Here is a 20,390-nt window from a genome sequence, read left to right on the forward strand (position 1 = left end):
TTCCTACACAACACTTTCTCTTTTTTTTTGAGATAGAGTCTCGCCTTGTCACCAGGCTGGAGTATACTGGCATGATCTTGGCTCACTGCAACCTCTGCCTCCTGAGTTCAAGTGATTCTCCTGCCTCAGCCTCCTGAGTAGCTGGGACTACAGCCATGCGCTACCATACCCAGCTAATTTTTGTATTTTTAGTAAAGATGGGGTTTCACCATGTTGGCCAGGATGGTCTCAATCTCTCGCTCTCTCTCTCTTTTTTTTTTTGAGACAGAGTTTCGCTCTTGTTGCCCAGGCTGGAGTGCAATGGCATGATCTCAGCTCACCACAACCTCTGCCTGCAGGGTTCAGGTGATTCTCCTGCCCCAGCCTCCCAAGTAGCTAGGATTACAGGTGTGTGCCACCACACCTGCCTAATTTTATTTGTATTTTTAGTAGAGATGGGGTTTCTCCATGTTGATCAAGTTGGTCTCGAACTCCCAACTTCAGGTGATCCATGTGCCTTGGCCTCCCAAAATGCTGGGATTACAGGTGTGAGCCACTGTACCCAGCCAATATAGGCCTTTTCTAATATGCATCTCAATGCTCTTCCTGCTTCTGCTAATTAAACAACTCCAAAGCCACTTCTACATTTTTTAGTATGGTTTTACAGCAGCACCCCACTTGTTGCTCTCAATTTCCATCTAAGTCCATTCAGGCTGCTATAATAAAATATGTTAGATTGAGAAATTTATGAACAACAGAAATTATTTCTCACAATTCTAGAGGCTAGGAAGTCTAAGAGCAAAGCACCAGCAGACTCGGTGTCTGGTGAAGGCCTGTTGTTCATAGATGGTACCTTCTATGTGTCCTTACATGGGCAAAGGGGTCAACTCTGTATCCTCACATGGCAGAAGGGACAAGGACTGCTCCTTTCAACTTCTTTTTTAAGGGCAAAAATCACATTCATTAGGTAAGAGCCCTCATTACTTAATCACTTCCCACCTCTTAACACTACTGAGGCCCTAACTCTTTTTTTTTTGTTTTTTTTTTTTTTTGAGACGAGGTCTCACACTGTCGCCCAGACTATAGTGCAGTGGCACAACCTCAGCTCAATGGAATCTCCGCTTCCTGAATTCAAGCAATTCTCCTCCCTCAGCCTCCCAAGTAGCTGGAAGTACAGGTGTGTGCCACCACACCCAGCTAATTTTTTTTGTATTTTTTGGTAGAGATGGGGTTTCACCATGTTGAACAGGGTCTCAATCTCCTGACCTTGTGAACCACCCGCTTCAGCATCCCAAAGTGCTGGGATTACAGGTGTGAGCCACTGCACCCAGCCAGCCCTACCTCTTAATACTATTGCATTGGGGGTTAGGTTTCAACATCTGAATTTGTGGGGGACACCAACATTCAGACTATAGCAGTTGGTTTAGCAAGAATCCCCCTACCCTTGATGTCTCTTTTTTGTAATTTTCCATCGACTGACCTCTCACTTGGTTCAATGGCCAGACATCCTCAGCTGTCTTTGCCAAATTCAGAGTTGAACCCAATCTCTCTTCCCTATCTCAACAGTCTTTAATAAAGTCTTCCTTCAGTCAGCCTCAGGCTATCATCATTGGGTCTGGTTGTTTGGAAAGCTAAGTCTCTTAGCAGAATAACGGTTTTTCTTTTTTTTCTTTTTTGTCACTTCGCAATTCTTTTATGACTGAATTTTTTTTTCTTGTTTTCTAGGTTTTTCTTTTTTAAAATTTTAGAGTTATCATTTTTGGCTAATGAATAACTTATGATGACCTGGGATTCTATTTTGTGATATCCAGTGTTTTAAACCTTTGATATTTGACAAACCTCCCAAGATCAGATTCTAAGTTAAAAAAAAAAAAAATTAAGTCACCTAAAGTCCAAAAAGACATTTTCAGCTTATTTAATGTATTAAAATCATGCAGGAACCACTGTCAAATTTAAAATAAGTGTTATTTTCTTTGGGTTATATTCATATAAATATGTTATTAGTATGTATTACAAAATTGTATAAGAGTCCTATAAATCTGATATGCCTCAGTATATGTTATCAGTAATAATTATAATTGTTATGTTAAATTATTGTGTGCCACAGAGGTAACAAATTTCCCTGTCAATTTTGTCTTTTACTGTGGCTGCCCTAAAATGTTTTTGTCATACACAATTATCTCGTTTTGATCCTCTTTAGAAGGTGGTTTTATAATCAGCTATAAAACTTTGAGAGGTGCTCTTGAATGCAAGGTTCTGATAACTTTGGAGATTATGACATTAGTGTAAGGGGAAAACACTTTCGGCACTCTCATGGAGAGCTGAAATGTTCATGAATATCAAGTAGAACAGAAGTTAACTGAATGGACTGAACTAAAAGAAGACTGAGGTAGCCTTTTTTTTTTTCCTTAACTTTTTTGCTTTAAATGTTGTTAATTCTTTTTGTTTTCCAGAGGTAAGAAAACTTTTTTTTTTTTTAGCTATTTTACAGCCTTTAACAACTGAGTAAAAGACACTCCTATGAACAAAATTTGGAGCATATTTGTTTCTTTCTACCTGATTTCTCCAGAATTTGAGAATTATTTGCGAGTATTCTCAATTTATGGTAGTATGGTTATTTGCATAAGTGTGATCAGTATCTGTTATCTTTTGTAACAGGGCATAATTGGAGAAACTGGTTAAAAAGATTTCATTTAGAATTCATTTAGAATTCAGGAAGCTGTCAAAAATGCCAAAAGCTTTGAACACTTGATTAAATAGGATCATAGTTCACTGTGAAACAACACTTTAACAAATTCTTGAATTGCTTGAACCCGGAGGCAGAGGTTGCAATGAGCCAAGACCACATCATCATACTCCAGTCTGGGCAAGAAGAGCTAAACTGTCTCAAAACAAACAAACAAAAAACCAAAGTGAAGGATTGAAACCACCACTGTAAAATTGTAAACTGAGACAGTGAAAGAGAGCTGTCCTTGTTCATTCCTGGGCACAGCCTGAGCTAACTTTGGGAGGAACTTAGCTTAGAGTTTGTAGTTAAAAACAAACAGAAAAACAGTCCCTTCCCAAAACAAACTTCCTTCTTGCCTAGGGACTAAACTTTTTATGATTAACAAATTAGCCACAAGATTAGAAATTATGGTTTAGAAGTCATACAGTTGGAGGCTACAAGATTTGGACTCTCCTTAAACTGTTTCTAAGATCATGCTTGAGATATTTTGCAGACCCTGCACTTGATGGATCAGCTGGCACCACCCAGATGGATAAACTGGCTCATCTGATCTGTGGCCCCCACCCAGGAACTTACTCAACACATGAAGACAGCTTTAATTCCCTAGGATTTCAACTCCAACCCAACCAATCAGCACTCCTGACTCACTGGCTGTCCCTGACCCACCAAGTTATCCTTAACAAGTCTGATCCCTGGGCTGGGTATGGTGGCTCAGGCCTGTAATCCCAGCACTTTGGGAGGCCCAGGAGGGCGGATCACCTGAGGAGTTCCAGAACAGCCTGGTCAACATGGCGAAACCTCGTCTCTACTAAAAGTACAAAAACTAGCCAGGTGTGGTGAGGGGTGCCTGTAATCCCAGCTACTCAGGAGGCTGAGGCAGGAAAATCACTTGAACCCAGGAGGCACAGGTTGCAGTGAGCTGTGATTATGCCACTGCACTCCAACTCTAATCCCTGAATGCTCCTTGGGGAGACTGAGTAACAATAAACCTCCAGTCTTCAAAAAAAAAAAAAAAAAAAGGCTGCCTTACTATTTCAATAACTTTCAGAATTTTTTTTTTCATTAATACCACCTAGGAATCAGTGACTGTGTTTTATTAGAATAATTTCTAGTGCTTTATCATATCCTTGATTATTTAAGGGAACTAAATCTTTTCACCTTAAAAAATGCTATCTTTTTCTTACAATCATAGAATCTCCTATGCCTTTTGTTGTTGTTGTTGTTGAGATTGTCACTCTGTCACCAGGCAGTTAATTATCCATTTAATTAAAGTAACAATAAAAATAGCCATAGGAAGCTGGGCCAGGTGGGTCACGCCTGTAATCCCAGTACTTTGGGAAGCCCAGGAGGGTGGATCACAAGGTCAAGAAATTGAGACCATTCTGGCCAACATAGTGAAACCCCATCTCTACTTAAAAAAAAAAAGAAAAATTAGCTGGGTATGGTGGCATGTGCCTGTTGTCCTAGCTACTCAGGAGGCTGAGGCAGAATTGCTTGAACCTTGAAGGCAGAGGTTGCAGTGAGCTGAGATTGTGCCAGTGTGGGACCCTGTCTCTACAAAAAATTTAAAAAATTAACTTGGCATGGTGGTGTGCACTTGCAGTCCCAGTTACTCAGGAGGCTGAGGTGGGAGGATGGCTTGAGCCCAGGAGGGTCAAGGCTGCAGTGAGCCATGATCACAGCATTATGCTCCAGCCTGGGTGACAGAGTAAGATCCTGTCTCAAAATAAATAAATAAATAAATAAATAAATAAAAATACTTAGGTTAAAATCTAACAAAAGTTATAAAAGACCTATCTTGTGAAAAGTACAAAACATTACTAAGGTAAATTTTAAAAGACCTAAATAAAAGTTAATGGGTTAGAAGACTGAATATGGTCAAAATGTCAATTCTCCCCAAATTGACCTGTAGAGTCAACACAATCTCAATCAAAATCCCAGCAGTCTTATTTTTTTATGCAAAATGACAAGTTGACTCTTAAGATTTATTAGGAAATCTGGGCCGGGAGTGGTGGCTTACGCCTATAATCCAAGCACGTTGGAGGCCAAGGCAGGTGGATCACCTGAGGTCGGGAGTTCAAGACCAGCCTGACCAACAAGGTGAAACCCCCATCTTTATTCAAAAAAAAAAAAAAAGGAAATTTGAAGAATCTAGAAGATACAAAGCAACCTTGAAAAATAAAGTTGTAGGACATAAACTACCAGATTTCATCACTTATTTATATAGCTATAATAATCAAAACAGCATGGTACTGGTGGCAAAAAGACAAATAGCTCAATGGAACAGAAGAGGAAGCCTAATGAACACATATATGCAACACAGATTTTGACAAAAGCACAAAGAAAATGCAGTGGAGACAAAAATAACTTTTCAACAAATGCTGGAATATTTGCATATATATACATGCAAAAAATGAACCTTGGCCCCTATCTCACATTGTGTACAAAAGTTAATTAAAAGTCGATCCTATCCTATGAGCCCAGGAGGCTAAGGCTGCAGTCAGCTGTGATCACACCACTGCACTCCAGCCGGGGCAACAGAGTGAGACTCTACCTCAGAAAAAAAAAAAAAAAAAAAAGTAGATCCTAGACCTACCTGATACAACTCCCTGGTTAAAGCAGTAATATTTCTAGAAGAAATCATAGGAGAAAATATTCAAAATTGTGGAGCTGAAGACTCTATCAAATACTAAACTTATTTTTAACCACCTCGACCAAAAGTAATTGGTTTATATACTTCATCATGTCATCATTTAATTCTAAACCAACAGAGATCAATATCACTTTCTCAGTAAGAAAGTACTTGGGTCTTCAATAAGCTGAACTCTCTGAAGTAAATCATAACGCTGTATCTCCAGGGTAGAGTTTATTAGAGGAATAACTTGTGATAATGATACATATTGACCAAAGATTCAGCCTAGGAAGTGGCATTTTGAGGCTGCATATACTCAAGGCAATTCTTCAGAATCACAGATCCAACTGACATCTGAAAGAACAGCTGAGAGTGAATGAATAAATACATGAAACAGAGACCTGAGTCGATGGTAGTTGATACTGTTGTACATATATTCTACCTTTAGGTTCAATAAAAAGAACTAAAAGTAGATAGGTTTAATACCAACATCTCCATCAGTTACCAGCCGTAACACCTTGGACTAGGCAGGTAACTTGTCCTGAATCGGGTTGCTTCCGGGGCGGGCCTCCGCGGGCGGGAAGTTTGAGCCTGGGGGCCCGAAGTGCAGAGCAGCTGGAGGACCGAGCCCTTGAGCTCCGAGCCCTTGAGGGGACTCGCCGGGATAGTCGGGAGTCCCCGGCGGATCGGCGGCCTGAATGTGAGGTCTGGGGCCACCCCGCGGTGATCTCAGGTCCTGGGGTGCCCCCACAGGAATTTGCTGCCTCAGGGATCCGAAGTCTCATTCACTCCCTTACTGAGGATCTAAGGTCTCGAGGTCCTCCCGCGGAGGTCTGAGGTCTCCGGGTCCCCCCGGTGGGGTCTGAGGTCTCCGGGTTCCCCATCCCCTGGATCGGAGGTCCAGGTCCCCCGAGACGGCAGGGCGGTGGGTTAGGCCCGGAGCTGTAACGTGGCGCGCCGGCCCCAGGGGTGTCAGGCTGGAGGGGGACGGAAGGTGCGGAAAGTCCGCACAAAGTCGTCCGCTGGGGTCCAGCCGCGCCCGCAAGGCAGTGACTGTGCCCCCTCCGCTTCCTGACCCTCGGCTCAGGTGAGCGCAGGTGAGGGGCCGGGAACCTTCTAAGTCACTAATGGAAACAGAAGGCTAATTCCGGGGCTAGGGACCGTCGTCCTCGTTACCCGCAAGAGGAGAGAAAAACCCGCGCACCCGCAGCCCCGCAGCCCCGCAGCCCCGCAGCCCGAAGCGCGGCGAGGCGGGGCCGGGCCCTCTCCCCCGGGTCTGAGCTCCCGCCAATCTCCCGCCCTGGCCGGAGACATCCCGGAAGAGCGGATCCCGCGGAGCGCAGAGAGGGCGGGGCGCTCGCCGTGCGCATGCCCAGTGACCGCCCGCGCCTGCAGGCTCGCTGGCGTCGCGCTGTCCGGTGCGTCAGACTCCGCGGTCCGTCATGGCGGCCCCCATCCTGAAAGGTGAGTGACTTCCTGCTCCCTGCGCCAGCAGCGGGGGAGTTTGAGGACCGGCACTCTTGGTGGCAGGAGCACTCAGGGGGGGGTCCCATGAGAGCAGCCCGCTGGCCCCTCCCTCGCTGACTGTCGCCCCCCGACCTCCTGCCGCCTGCTCCCTCCCCCACTGCCTGTTCCCCAAAACCCCGGCTGCCTGCTTCCTTCCCCATGCTCCCTGTCCCTCCAAAACCCCCGGCTGCCTGCTCTCTCCCCCGCTGCCTGGTCCCCCAAAACCCCCGACTGCTTGCTTACTCCGCCGTGCTCCCTGTCTCCCCAAAAGTTCCAGCTGCCTGCTTCCTCCCCCATGCTCCCAAAACCCGCCTCTCACTACCTGCTGTCACCCCTGCTGCCTTAGTCTCTGGACCCGGGGCTCACGGGCAGGCAGAGTCCTGCCCTCGGGAAGTTCGTGTGGGGCCCTCCTGGGTCTGGTCGTGTTCAATCCCCCCACTGAGGCCCACCTGGAGGGGCGGCAGTTGTGTTTCTATGCGAATTGTTCCAAGAATTGGAGCCGCCTTTTACTGCGGAGTCCTTGTGTGCCAGGCGCTGTGCACAGGCTAGTATGGTGGTGTCTGATTTTTAACCGCCCCACCAATTCTGTTACCTCAATTTACAGGTGGGAAAACTAAGGCCTGGGGCAAACGTTTGGGTGCCTCTCCCACTGTGTGTGGCCAGTCAGTGTTACAGGGCTTTAGACCGGAGCTGCTGTCCTAACCAGCATAGGATACCGTACCCAGTCCCGCCCTCTGTGCACCTGGAAGAGCCCAGGGGAGGGGAACAGCGGACACAGGTCTTTTAGAGTTTGGCCATGGGATAAAGAGGGGCCTGGAGTCATAAAACCTCATAGCGAAAAGAAAAGGTTTATACAAACTCTGTAATCAGATGTGGCTATTTTTCTAATGTTAGCATTTTGTTATATTAACCTGGTTTTCCTTTAGGGTTGTCCACAATCTTTGACCGATGGTATGCCTCGAAAACTCTTTTAAACATCAGGTTTTGAGAAGAGGATATCCACTAGAACAGGGGTCCACAGACTATGCACCCCAGGCCAAATCTGGCCTGCTGCCTGTTTTTGTAGGATCTATAAGCTGAAAATGTCTTTTAGATTTTTAAGTGATTTTAAAAAAAGAAGGACAAATGAAAAATTATATTACATTCGCATTTCCTTCTCCACAAAGAAAGTTTTATTGGAACACAGGCTGGCTCATTAATATATTGTCTGTGCTGCAACCATGAAGTTGAGTAGTTGTGACAAATACTGTTTGGCCATAAAGCCTAAAATATTTACTGTCTGTCCCTTTACAGAAAACAGATTTCTGCATTCGAAAAATTAAGCCTAAGAATTTGGGGAAAGCATCTAAATTTAGGAATGATGGATGTATGGGTACATTTTTTTTGCTAAAAATTTTAATAAATTGCACTGAAGCTATTTTCAATAAGCTTTTAGTAGAAATTTATGAGACAGTCCCACTCTGTTGTCCAGGTTAGAGTGCAGTGATATGATCATATAATAGCTCACTGCAGCCTCAAACTCCCAGGCTTAAGCAATTCTACTGCTTCAGCCTCTGAATAACTTGGGACTACAGACACTCCCATGCCTGGTTATTTTTATTTTAAATTTATTTTTATTATTTTTTTTTTTCTGTAGAGCCAGGGTCTCATGATGTTGCCTAGGCTGGTCTTGAATTCCTAGCCTCAAGCAATCCTCCCGCCTCTACCTTCCAAAGTGCTGGGATAATAGGCATGAGCTAGTTTGCTCAGCCTTTAGGAGAAACTTGATTTATTTTTCTTATTTTTGGGCAAGTTCTCGCTCTGTTGCCGAGGCTGGAGTGCAATGATGCGATCATAACTCAGCTTCTCCACCCTCTCTACCCCGTCTTCCCACCCAGTAGCTGGAAATACAGCTGCTCAAAGCTATTCCTGGCTAATTAAAGAAAAAAAAAAAATGTAGAGACAGGGTTTCACTGTGTTGCCCAAGCTGGTCTCAAACTTCTGGGCTCAAGTGATCCCACTGTCTTGGCCTTCCAAAGTGCTGGAATTACACCATGAGCCACTATGCCTGGCCAGTAGAAGAAATTTTCCATTTACTCTTAAATAAAACAAAATCTATTGGGCAGGGGATGCTGGAATTACAAATGTATATTTCATGCTCATATATTGTTTTCAGATGTAGTGGCCTATGTTGAAGTGTGGTCATCCAATGGAACAGAAAATTATTCAAAGACATTTACAACACAGCTTATGGATATGGGGGCAAAGGTAAGACATTTATTTTGCTGTTGATTCATATGACTGTCTTCTGATAGGTAAAAAGTTACATTTGCATTTTCTTATTTTGGGAGTTATTACTTTAAATATGAAGGACAGAGCAGTGGAAAGCAGTAGGAGAAAAAAGGGCCAAAGTGTGAAGAATTTAGAACAGTAGAACTTACAGAACAGTTGGGCCTATGGACATTGAGTAAGGAGGAGGAACCTAGGATAAAAATCTGGATTCTTACACTGATTGCATGGGTACATTAAGCAAAGTGAGGAATACAGGAAAAGGATTAAGTTTCTAAGGGAAAAGTTGTAAATTTGGGCATATTGAAAATATCTGCTAGCCATATGGATATACAAGTCTGGAACTTGAAGTGTTCAAAGCTAGAGGTGATGATTTGGGGGGGTCAAGACCATAGGGGTCATGTGAAGTCACAGGCGTGGATGCCATCCCAGGTCTGGCATGGTTAGCATGAAGAATGGTGATGGAGGAGCCTTGTTCAGTGTTGAAGAACAGGCAATGGGAGCAGGGACCTAGTGACAGAGGGAGAGAAGAATGTCAGGAGAAAGAACATGTGTGGAAGTCAAAGGAGGGAGTCATTTTTTAATTGTCTTTCAGAGCTAGGCAGGAGTAATTTTAAAGATAGAATTTTTTAAAGCTACAGAAACTTCAAGAAAGATAGGACTGTCAAATGTACTTTGGATTTGAACACTCTAAGGTCATTGCTGAACTTAGTGCAGTTTTCAATGAAATGGGCAAGAATCATTGAGGTATGAGGAAATGGAGATAGCAAAACAATTTGCCTTATTCAAGGTTTCTTAACATAGCCATTGCTGTTATCAGATTTACTATCACATAGTGCTTGTGTTCAAGTAACATTTATTTGACATAATAATATCCTTGATACCGAATAGGTATGTTTTGCCCACACACATTAAACCAATCACTGTGATGATGGGTTTTGCAAAAGGAAAAAGATTCATTCACCGGGAAGCCCAGCCAGGAGGCAAAAGAGTACTCACATCTTCATTCTCAAAGATAAGGCTTAGGGATATTTATCAGTTAGGGAAGTGAGGTAATCTAAGCTGTGGGGAGAAATGAAGTAATCACTCAGTGATCTGCATGAGCGTAGTTGGGTTCGTGGGATGCATGTTTAGAAAACAGGCGCAGTTGGGAGGCCAAGGCTGACAGATCACCTGAGGTCAGGAGTTCAAGTTCAGCCTTGCCAACAGGAAACCCTGTCTCTACTAAAAATACAAAAAATTAGCCGGGTGTGGTGGCACATGCCTGTAGTCCTAGCTACTTGGGAGGCTGAGGCAGAAAAATAACTTGAATCCAGGAGGCATAGGTTGCAGTGAGCTGAGATCACGCCACTACACTCCAGCCTGTGGACAGAGCAAGACTTCATCTCAAAAACAAAAACAAAAAACAGGCTCTAGTAGGATCTGTTGGTGGAAATTTTGGTCTGATGTCAAAAAGTTACTTCTTGGCATGTGCACAGGTATAGTTGAAGGGTTGGTGATTGCAGCCTGTTTGAACTGTACAGGTGCTGCCTCAAGTTCCTGAAAAATAGCTTAAGCAACTGTTACCATGGTGGCACGTCCACCAGAAGTGTTAAAAGGAAGCCAATGAAGGTCGTTACAGCATTTAGCAGCATGACTTGCAGCTAGCTATATAGGAATAAGTAAATAAATGACAAAAAGCAAGTGACCAAAAGCAAGCAAAGCAGGTTAAATTTGACAGACCTAATTTTCAGCCCTAAAGTGTAAGAGTGGTGATGCTGGCAATTCATATATGCCAGAGAAGCCTTTAGGTGCTTCCTTTAAGTGAAAAGGTGAAAGTTCTCCACTTTAAAGAAAGGAAAAAAATTGTATGCTGAAGTTGCTCAGATCTACAGTGAGAACAAGTCTTCTAATCTTGAAACGGTGAAGATGGAAAACTATGCTAGTGTTGCAGTCACACCAAACTGCAAAAGTTACAGTCACGTGGGTGATAATTTTTCTTATAATACATTGTTACAATTGCCCTATTTTGTTATTCTTATTGTTAATCTGTGCCTAATTTGTAAATAAAACTCTTATTGTATATGTATGTATAGGAAAAAACAGTATATAACCCATTCAGTACTAGTCAAGGATTCAGGCATCCACTGGGGGTGGGGTGGGGGGTGTCTTAGAACTTAACCCCCATGGTTAAGGAGGAACTAATATACTCTTGTAGGGAGTTTAGCTGTGAACAAAGTCTCTTTCTGACATTTGGGAGGGGCTGACTGATAGGCTGAGTAAAAGAGATCCATTAAAATGGGTGAAAAGATTAGTGGGGGGTGGGCAGTGGCTCAGGCCTGTAACCCCAGAACTCTGGGAGACTGAGGTGGGTGGATCACGAGGTCAGGAGATCAAGACCATCCTGGCCAACATAATGAAACCCTATCTCTACTAAAAATACAAAAAAATTAGCCGGGTTTGGTGGGGCATGCCTGTAGCCCCAGCTACTCTGGAGGCTGAGGCAGGAGAATTGTTTGAACTCGGGAGGCGGACGCTACAGTGAGCCGAGATCATGCCACTGTACTCCAGCCTGGCGACAGAGGAAACTCAAAANAAAAAAAAAAAAAAAAAAAAAAAAAAAAAAAAAAAAAAAAAACATGAGATGGAAAGATAATTGAAGGTAGAGAGATAATTGAAGGTAGAGTTGGGTTAGGGTGTAACTGGGTATAAAACTGCCTGGGTGTAAAACTTAAGAGGCACTCACCACCAGGCAAAGAGTGGGTGCTACTAAATTTTTCACCCTAACGGCCTTGTTTGGCCTCCCTAGTGTCTGTCTACCTTGAGTAAAAGGTCAGTGGAGAGGAATCAGATTATAGGAGCAGGACCCACAATGCAGGAGGGGAGACACGCCTATTGTGATACATTGGAATGTAGGAACCTGAGGGAGTGTGCATGTTCTGCTGCCTAAAATTTACTTGGGATTAAGACAAGTTAATTGTGCATGAGAAAAAAGCCTTGAGACAAGTGAGCTGACAAGATGGTTTTTCAGGGTAACATTAAGATCTTAGCTCTTTTGCATCTTTTTGGTTTTCATCTTTTATTTCAAAAATTTGCAAACAAAATTGAAAGAATAGTGAATATAGATTTAACAGTCGTTAACATCTGAACATACTTGCTTTATCTCTATTTCTGTGTACGATGTATTTAGATGTGTACTTGTATTTTTCTTCTGAACCATTTGAAGGTAAGTTGCAGACCTCTTAATTTGCCCATAAATACTCATTATGCATCATCTGAAAACGAAGACATTTTCCTGTATAACAAAAATACCATGATCACATCTAAGGAAATTAGCAATGATTTCTTAACAGTCTTCTGAAGTGGTTGGATCAGTTTATACTTATATAAATGTATGAAAGTTCCCATTGCTGAATATGCTTGGTTTTGTCAACCTTTATTTTCAGCCATTCTGGTGTGTTTGTATATCATTGTGCTTTGAATTTGCATTTATTTTGGAGTATATATTCAAGCCTTCAGCTTATATTTCGATTGGGTTTATCTCTTCTTCTTGATTTGTAGGTATTCTCTATGATTTAGAATTGACTCTTTTATCACCCAAATGAATTGCAGTATTTTTGTCATTCTGGCTTGTTTTTCGTCTTCAAAATGGTATCTTTTGGTGACAATTTTAATGTAGTTAAATTTATTTTTTTATTTTATGGTAAACTTTTTTGTGTGTCTTGGTTTAAAAAAAACCTGTTGCTATACGAAGGTTATAAAGATTTTCTCTTGTTATTTTCTGGAAGCTTTCATCATTTTGCCTTTCATACTTAACGTATACCTGGAATTGATTTTTTTCACATGCCATAAAGTAGTTGTCTCATTTTTCCTACATGAATATTTCTCTCAACATAATTTATTGAAAAAAACCTTTAATCAAGGCCTGAACTACTACTTCTGTTTTAAATCAGGGATCCGTATATGTCCCGTCTGTTCAGCAGCTCTCTGTTTGTAACCACCCAGTGGATTCATCTTGCCTGCTGCCTAGACAGAGCCGATTTATCAAGACAGAAATTACATTAGAGAAAGAGTAATTCACACAGAGCTGGCTGAGTGGGCTACCGAGATTTATTATTACTCAAATCAGTCTCCCTGAGCATTTGGGAATCAGAGCTCTTAAGGACACCTCGGTGGGTGGGGGGAAGCCAGAGAGCCAGGAGTGCTGATTGGTCAGGTCAGAGATGAAATCAAAGGAGGAAAGCTGTCTTCTTGCACTGAGTCCTGGGTGGGAGCCATGAGATCAGATGAGCCAGTTTATCCCTATGAGTGGCGCCAGCTGATCCTCTGAGCGCAGGGTCTGCAAAATATCTCAAGCATTGATATTAGGAGCGGTTTAGGGAGGGTCAGAAATTGTAACCTCCAGCTTCGTGACTCCTAAACTGTAATTTCTTTTTCTCTTTATTTTTTCTTGAGACAGAGTCTCACTCTGTTGCCAGGCGCCAGTGGCAAGATCTCGGCCCTCTACAACATGTGCCTCCCGGGTTTAAGCAGTTCTCCTGCTTCAGCCTCCCGCAAGTAGCTGGGACTACAAGTGCACACCACCACACCCAGCTTATTTTTGTATTTTAGTAGAGACAGTGTTTCACTGTGTTGGCCAGGATGGTCTCGATCTCTTGACTTCATGATCTGCCTGCCTCGGCCTCCAAAAATGTTGGTATTACAGGTGTGAGCCACCACGCACAGCCCTAAACCGTAATTTCTAATCTTGTGGCATTAGTCCTACAAAGGCAGTCTACTTCCCAGGCAATAAGGAGGTTTGGGGAAAGGACTCTTATGTTCTTTGTTTTAAACTCTAAACTAAGTTCTTCCCAGAGTTAGTTCAGCCTATGCCCAGGAATGAACAAGATCTCATCTTGGAGGTTAGAAGCAAGATGGAGCTGGTCAGGACTGACAGCCTTGTGATGGTGGTTTCATGTTCATTGGTCTCTTTCTCTGATCTCATGACAAAACTGTTAGCGGTGAAGAGATCTGAGTTACTCCGAGTTACTGGCAGCATATCTGTGAGGGTTGGTCCATAGCAACTGCAGTCCTTGCCTCCTCAGAAGAAAGAATTAGACTGAGGGACATAAAGCAGAAAAAACAGCCGGACGCGGTGGCTCACGTCTTTAATGCCAGCACTTTGGGAGGCCGAGGCGGGCAGATCACGAAGTCAGGAGATCTAGACCATCCTGGCCAACATGGTGAAACCCCTCTGTCTACTAAAATACAAAAAATTAGCTGGGCACAGTGGTGGGCACCTATAGTCCCAGCTACTCGGGAGGCTGAGGCAGGAGAATCGCTTGAACCCGGGAGGCGGAGGCTGCAGTGAGCCGAGGTCACGCCAGCTTGGAGACAAAGCAAGACTCCATCTCAAAAAAAGAGAAAAAAAAAAGGCTTAAAAAAGAGCAGGAATGGAAGCTTATTTTAAAAGGCATTAGAACAAGAAAGGAAAGAATTGAAAGACAGTCAAGTGGGCTCACAAAGGCCAAAGAGAAAAGTGGGAGAAGAGGCGAGCACCTGATCCTGGGACTGTATAAGCTCGCTTCCTTACCTTTGGAAGTGAGCATGCGCAGCGTGTTTAGGGGGTTACACGCATACGCTTCTGAGCCCCGCCCCCTTGTCTTTGATATTTGTATTTGTATTTGTATTTTTTGAGATGGAGTCTCACACTGTTGCCCAGGCTGGAGTGCGATGGCTCAATCTCTGCTCACTGCAACCTCCGCCTTCTAGGTTCAAGTGATTCTCCTGCCTCAACCTCCCCAGTAGCTGAGCTTACAGGCACGCACCACCACACCTGGCTAAGTTTTGTGTTTTTAGCAGAGACCGGCTTTTGCCATGTTGTCCAGGATGGTCTCGAACTCTTGACCTCATGTGATCTGCCCGCCTCAGCCTCCCAAAGTGCTGAGATTACAGGTGTGAACCGCCACACCCAGCCTCCTTTGGTTTTAATTGAATGACTTTTTCTAATTTTTTGGATGACTGCACTGATTTTCAACCTTACTTTGCATTTATGCATTTAAGATACACGTTTTTCTCTAAGTGGGGTTTCAGCTGCATTCCGCGGGAAGTCTTCATCTGGTACATTGCAGCATGTACCTGTTTTTATTTTTTGTTTTATCCAGTGGTTTCTGTTCTTCTGTTCCTCCTATGCTTGTTTTTTTATTTGTTGTTCACATTTGAAAAATTTTAAGCATCTATTTAAAATTATTTGTAAATAATTTGAGGCCTAGAATTGTATTATCTTTTTTCAAAAGAGATTTAGATTTATTTCCAGTACGGTATTTATAGTACTCATAATCCAGGGTTATCTTAAGCCAGTTTCAGGATTTGAGATGATATAAAACTACACTGCAGGCCTGTGAGGGTCGTTATAATTTCTGCTTCACCCTTATCTAGATGCAGCCTTTTGAGTCTAAACCCAAGGTGTACGGGTTTTTTCAGACCACCTTCTCTCTTTGAGGCTTGTTTATCAATTTTTGTCCCGTTTAGTATTAGCTACATTTGATAAAAACCTTGAGGTAAAATGGCCTCAAATGCTAGACTCATCTCTCTAGGCGTCTTCTGTTTTTTTCTTTTTTCTTTTTACTTGACAGTTGCAATGAAGCAGGTGTCAGTCTTGATCTAGAATCTCAGTTGGGTAATTCTTGACTGCCTTGATAGCTTCCATGGGCTTGGCAGGGGTGCAGAGATTGAGAGAGAGAGAGAGTCATGAAAGTAATAACTATTCGTTGTTTAAAAAGACTAATGGGCAGTGCCATGAAGTTCACAATGAAAGCAAAGAGAAACCAGCAACCCTTTCCCATACATTTCCTTTTCTATTTTTCAAAGACAGCTGCTTTCAGACCATCTGTTTGTTTTGGTATTTGCCTTCATACTTCCAAACCGTGTACATATATTCTTTCAGTATAATTGAATGCTATAAAAAATTATGTGAATGAGTTCTACTTCTGGAAAGGATACATAAAAGGTAAAATTTTTGACACCATGAATGTCTGAATATGCCTTTATTATACTGTTAACTTTTACTAATATTTTAGCTGATTGTAAAATGCTAGCACAAATATTATTTTTTCTTGAAGGTAGTTCCCATTGTTTACTCACTTCCAGACTGTTGTTAATAAGACTAAGTTGTCACTTATCATTGTTTGCATGTGACGTGTCTCCATCCTCTTCACCTTGATTTCCCACTCTTTAAATATTTTTCTCCTTTGCCAACCATGCTGGAATTCTGTGATAAGCTTGATGTAGTGCTGTTTTCATTCTTATGCTGGCATTTTACGGAGCATCCTTTTGATCTAAAATGCTTGTCATTTAGTTCGAGAAACTTTTATTATTTCTTTAATAGTATCTTCTCCATTTTTTGTATTTCTGTATTTCTTTAACTCCTGTTGATTGGCTGTTGGATCTCCTGGACTGAGCTCCTGATGTTTTTGCCTTTTGTCTCCTGTTGTGTCCATCTTCCGGTCCTTTTGTTATACTACCGTGGAGCTTTTCTCAACTTCATTGTCTAAAATTTCTGTAGAAATTTTTTTTACTTATGTCATCTTTTTTTTAATTTCCAAGAGTCTTTGGGATCCCATTTAAAAATTATCTTCAGATCATGTTGCATGAATACAGTATCTTAAGATACTGAGTGTTTTTAATTTTGGTTAAATATGTGTTCTGTTTTCTCTGTTGTCTCTGAGTTTCATTTGGTTTTATTTTCTTTCATGTAGAAAACTTTTCTGAAATGTCCATAATTATCTGACTCTTTCCATCTTCTAAAAATGTGGTACCTTCTCATGGCCACGTTTTCTCTTCTGTTCTCTTTATTCTTGCAGGGTTCCAACTCTTTATTCTTTCAGTGACACTTCAGAGGATTTTTAGAGGGAGAAGATGTGAACTTGTGTGTATAATTCACCATTCTAGCTGAAACAGTTATGTTTTAAGCAGCGTTATGCATTCCTTCGAGTGTTTCTGTCAGATTCTGAGAAACAGAATTGTTGGGGTCTGATTTTTTGATCAGTTGTACTTAAGAAGTTGTGAATGAACAGTAATGTACATTTTGTTTTCTGCATTTTGTCTACAGGTTTCAAAAACTTTTAATAAACAAGTAACACATGTTATCTTCAAAGATGGCTACCGGAGCACTTGGGACAAAGCTCAGAAGAGAGGCGTAAAGCTCGTTTCAGTGCTCTGGGTTGAAAAGTAAGCAGTTTCTCTCTTTTTCGTATCTAGCATTGAAAAAGTGTGGAGATACTTTGCACAGATCACAGAACTAGTTAAAGTTTGATTTTCATATTTTCTGTGCCTCTTACCTCACCAAGTAAGGACATCCTCTAGCCTCAATTTCTGCAGTACAAAAATGGGTATACTATAATGCCTAACTTTGCCTAGAGGGAAAAGGAGCCTGCAGGTCCTAAAGCTGGGGTATACAAGGTGGATTTAGGAAGCAGGAGGGAATGTGATGAAGCAGGTTATGTTAGTCAGCGAGCACTACTGTAACAAAGGACCACAGACTGGGTAGCTTGAACAACAGAAATTACTTTCTCACAACCCTGGAAGCTGGAAGTCCAATATCAAGGTGTCCACAGGATTGGTATCTTTTTATTTATTTATTTTTGAGATTGAGTCTTGCTCTGTCGTCAGGCTGGAGTGCAGTGGCTGGATCTTGGCTCACTGCAGCCTCTGCCTCCCAGGCTCAAATGATTCTTTTTTTTTTTTTTTTTTTTTTTTGAGACAGAGTTTCGCTCTTGTTACCCAGGCTGGAGTGCAATGGCGCGATCTCGGCTCACCGCAACCTCCGCCTCCTGGGTTCAGACAATTCTCCTGCCTCAGCCTCCTGAGTAGCTGGGATTACAGGCACGCGCCACCATGCTTGGCTAATTCTTGTGTTTTTAGTAGAAACAGGGTTTCACCATGTTGGCCAACCTGGTCTCAAAGTCCTGAGTCCTGGCCTCAAGTGATCCACTTGCCCTTACCTTCTCATTACAGGTGAGCCACTGCAGCCAGCCTTGCTTTTTTTTTGAGACAGAGTCTTGCTCTGTTGCCCAGACTGGTGTGTAGTGGCACATCTCAGCTCCACTTCCCAGGTTCAAGTGATTCTCATGCTTCAACCTCCGAAGTAACTGGGATTCATCTCAACCTTTGCCTTAAGTGATTCTCCTTCCTCAGCCTCCCAAGTAGCTGGGATTACAGGTACGCACCACCATGCCTGGCTGATTTTTGTATTTTTAGTAGAGATGAGGTTGTATCATGTTGGCCAGGCTGGTCTCAAACTCCTTACCTCAAGTGATCCACCTGCCTTGGCCTCCCAAAGTGCTAGGATTACAGGCATGAGCCACCATGCTTGGCCCACACAGTTTTGATTACTGCAAATTTGTAGTAAGTTTTGAAATTGGGAAGTATGAGTCCTGTAATTTTGTTTTTCATTTTCGAGATTGTTTAGCTATCTTGATTTGGGTTCCTTACTAACATTGTTTGGCTGTCTTGTTTCGGTTCCTTGCATTTCTATATGAATTTTACAATCAGTTTGTCAGTTTCTTTAAAAACATAAAAGACAGCTGGGCTTTGGTAGAGATTGTATTGAATCTCTAATTAAGGAAGTGTTGCTGTATTTATAATATTTGATCTTCCAGTCCATAGAAATGGGATGTGTTTCTGTTTCAGGTCTCAAATTTCATTCAGTGATATTTTCTAGTTTTCAGTGTATAAGTTTTATACCCCCTGGGTTAAATTTATTACTAAATTTTTTGTTCATTTTCATGTAAATGAAATTGTTTTCTTAATTTTTTTTTTTTGTCTTTTTCTTTTCTTAATTTTTTTTTAAGTTAGCTGTTAGTATATAGAAATGCAGGTGATTTTTGTATATTGAACTTATATCCTGCAAATTTGCTGAACTTGTTTATTAGTTTTAAATATAAAAATTAGTTGGTTCCTTAGAATTTTCTATATGCAATGTTGTAATTTTGTAAATATAGGTTTACTTCTTCATTTCTAGTCTGGCTGCCTTTTATTTTATTTTATTTTACTTTACTTATTTGTTCTGGCCAGAACCTCTAGCACAGTGTTGAATAGAAGTGGTGAGAATGGGCATCCTTGTCTTGTTCCTCATCTTTGGAGAAAGGCTTTCAGTATTTCATTATTTAGTATGATGGTAACTATGGGTTCATGTAGATGTCCTTTATCAGGCTGAGGACATTCCCTTCTGTTCAGGTTGCTGGTTGTTTCTTCTTATTAAAGGATGTTAGATATTGTTGTCAAATGCATTTCTGCATCTATCGATCGCGTGATTTTTGTCCTTCGTTACATTAATATGGTGTAATTGAGGGGTTTTGTATGATGAACCAACTTTGCAGTCCTAGGATAAATCCTACTTGTCATGTTATATATGTTGTCATCTTTCCTTTTTAATTGTTGGAACAGGCTGGATATGGTGGCTCACACCTGTAATCCCAGCACTTTGGGAGGCCAAGGTGGGTTCACCTGAGGTCGGGAGTTTGAGACCCGCCTAGTCAATATGGTGAAACCCTATCTCTGCTAAAAATACAACAAGTAGGCTGGGCGAGGTGGCTCACACCTGTAATCCCTGCACTTTGGGAGGCCGAGGTAGGTGGATCATGAGATCAGGAGTTCAAGACCAGCCTGCAAGATGTTGAAACCCCGACTGTACTAAAAATACAAAAGTTATCTGGGTGTGGTGGTAGACACCTGTAATCCCAGCTATTCGGGAGGCTGAGGCAGAGAGTTGCTTGAACCCGGGAGGCAGAGGTTGCAATGAGCTGAGATTGCACTACTGTATCCCAGCCTGGGCAAGAGAGCAAGACTCAGTCTCAAAAGAATAATAATAAGAAGTTAAAAAAATTGTTGAAACAGTTTTCTAGTGTTATGTACTTACTCATTTAGCTTGTATGTTCATAGGGGATATTGATCTATAGTTTCCATGTAATGACTTTGTCTTACTTGGTGTCGGAGCAATGCTGGCATCAGAGACTGAATTACAATGTGTTACTCAGTTTCTGAAGAGTTTTAAGTGTTCTTTAAACACTTGGTAGAATTTACTAGTGAAGGCATTTGAACCTGAACCTGGCTGTTTTTTGTTTTTGTTTTTGTTTTTTGTGGAAAGTTTTGAGTCAGATTTAGTAGCTTGTGTATTTCTATTTTCCAGGTCATCTAGGTTATCTAATTTGTTGGTATTCACTTGCTCCTAGCATTCTGTTACATTCTTTTTTATAAGGTCAGCAATAATTCATTCTTAATGCTAGTAATCTCTCTCTCTCTTTTTTTTTTTTTTTTTTT

The 20,390-nt window shown here is 41.9% G+C and overlaps 1 protein-coding gene across 4 annotated transcripts in view; it reads left to right on the forward strand.

Annotated features, from left to right (window-relative positions):
• The first annotated feature begins 6,289 nt into the window (after nt 1–6,289).
• MCPH1 (microcephalin 1) overlaps nt 6,290–20,390 on the forward strand; it is a 244,616-nt gene continuing 230,515 nt past the window's right edge. For 3 of the 4 annotated variants that reach the window (XM_017514370.2, XM_017514369.2, XM_037733416.1), the window contains exons 1-3: nt 6,290–6,803; nt 9,001–9,092; nt 17,182–17,300. In XM_017514370.2, coding sequence (XP_017369859.1) covers nt 6,782–6,803; nt 9,001–9,092; nt 17,182–17,300 — 233 coding nt within the window. In that variant the 5' untranslated portion in view covers nt 6,290–6,781. The remainder of the gene's footprint in view (nt 6,804–9,000; nt 9,093–17,181; nt 17,301–20,390) is intronic. The other variant, XM_017514371.2, reaches the window with a different exon arrangement.

This window comes from Cebus imitator, unplaced genomic scaffold, assembly GCF_001604975.1.
Source record: "Cebus imitator isolate Cc_AM_T3 unplaced genomic scaffold, Cebus_imitator-1.0 Scaffold523, whole genome shotgun sequence".
Classification (NCBI taxonomy): domain Eukaryota; kingdom Metazoa; phylum Chordata; class Mammalia; order Primates; family Cebidae; genus Cebus; species Cebus imitator.